A 1,664-nucleotide genomic window follows, 5' to 3' on the forward strand; every position below is an offset into this window, starting at 1 on the left:
GGTCTTTATATATGGAAAGAAGAAAACATGAGTTAGCCCTCAAAGTGATAATTATTTCATCATTAAATTGTGCACATGTATTTGAAAAGTTTGTGTTAGAGAAGATGAATGCAATTGTCTTCAAACTTAATTTACATAAACAGTAGAAATGTTACTAAAACTGCAGTCATGAGAGAAACAATACATTACCAAATCTTGAGGGTGTCCTCATCCACAGCGTTTCAGTGAGTTTTCTTCATAAATATCAACTCAATAATTTCTTCTTTTTTTTTTTCAGAGCTGGGAACCGAACCCAGGTCTTGTGCTTGCTAGGCAAGTGCTCTACCACTGAGCTAAATCCCCAACCCCAATTTGTTTTTATTTTACACTGTTAGATTATAGAACCACTTAATGTTTCTTCTATTGTGTGAAGAAACAAGAAGTTTAATAGAGTATGATACTGAAAACCATGTTGTAGAGAATTTCCATGGCTGGAAGAAGAGTCCATTTCTTTAACACTAAAACACATGCTCAAACAGCATAGGGCATAACTTCCTAGATTCTGAAGTGATCCTGGAAAGAACTTGTTGATCCTCAGCGTCCCCTACTGGCCTTAAGAATCCTAGTAGGGAAGGTTTTGTGCAAGTTCACAGTGGACTTCCCTCACCGTGTTTCTGGCACAGAAGTACATGGCTGTGTCTTCAGTTTGCAGACAGTTCATTTTTAAGAGAACTTGGCTCTTGGAGGTGTCCCTGCTGATGCTCAGTTGGGATTTGAGAGCTGAATTATAATCTGTGCTTCCACCACTCCATATTCCTCCAATCCACTCCAGACCCTTTTCTGGAGGCTGGCGAACCCAGCTTACACCATAGCTGGTTAGTGAGAACCCAGAGACTGTGCAGGTGAGGGACAGGGTCTGTGAGGGCTGCACCAGACCAGGTCCTGACTCCTTCAGCTGCACCTGGGACAGGACACCAGGGGACAAGCAACATCACCATTAGTCATTCATCCTATAGATTAAATGCCTGAGTCCCTCTCCTGAAACTCTGAAACACTTACAGCTTGGAAATGTCACCAGGCAGAGCAACAGCACCAGGAAAGCCATGCTGTGATGGAGGCTCTAGTGAGAAGGAGTTAGGTCTCCTCAGCTAGTCCTGGGCTTTCAGTCTGAGCCTGAGGGCTGCTTTGCATTGAGGGAGGATCCTGAAAAGATAAAAGGAAGTGCAGGGCAGAATTTCTAGTTTCCTCTCCATGTGCTTGAGATTACCTTTGTGCTTAGAAAACATGAAGCTGAAAACTCAGGAACTTTCCCCTGGTAATGTTTGTATTTCCAATTCCAAATAAAAAACAGAAAGTAGTAGTCACATTTTGCAGGCCTCGGAAGCAAAAAGAGGGGTGGGAGGGAGGTTTACAGTAGGTGAATCTTTATTCATGCAATACTAGTAGAATATGTTACCTTATCTTCAATGCAATCGTACATCTTTGTAAATTGCACTAGAGGATGTAGGATGGAATTGACCATAGTTTTTCCCTCAGAAATTCTTTCTCTTGAATTCTTTTCTATTATTATATTTTTAGGTTTTTCTATTTCATTATTCCCTTCAGAACAGCATTAGTGGCACTTGCATCACCAGACGGTTTGAGAATAAAGAGGCAAAACCACAAACATTAAATAGCCTTGTATT

The 1,664-nt window shown here is 41.1% G+C and overlaps 1 gene segment (V, D, J or C); it reads right to left on the reverse strand.

The window, feature by feature from the left end:
- Positions 1–601: 601 nt before the first annotated feature.
- On the reverse strand, positions 602–1,084 carry LOC134479179 (Ig heavy chain V region PJ14-like). The segment is given in 2 exon segments: positions 602–954; positions 1,039–1,084. Coding segments are annotated over 2 exon segments (399 nt in total).
- Between the last annotated feature and the right edge of the window lie 580 nt (positions 1,085–1,664).

Source organism: Rattus norvegicus, chromosome 6, assembly GCF_036323735.1.
Source record: "Rattus norvegicus strain BN/NHsdMcwi chromosome 6, GRCr8, whole genome shotgun sequence".
Classification (NCBI taxonomy): domain Eukaryota; kingdom Metazoa; phylum Chordata; class Mammalia; order Rodentia; family Muridae; genus Rattus; species Rattus norvegicus.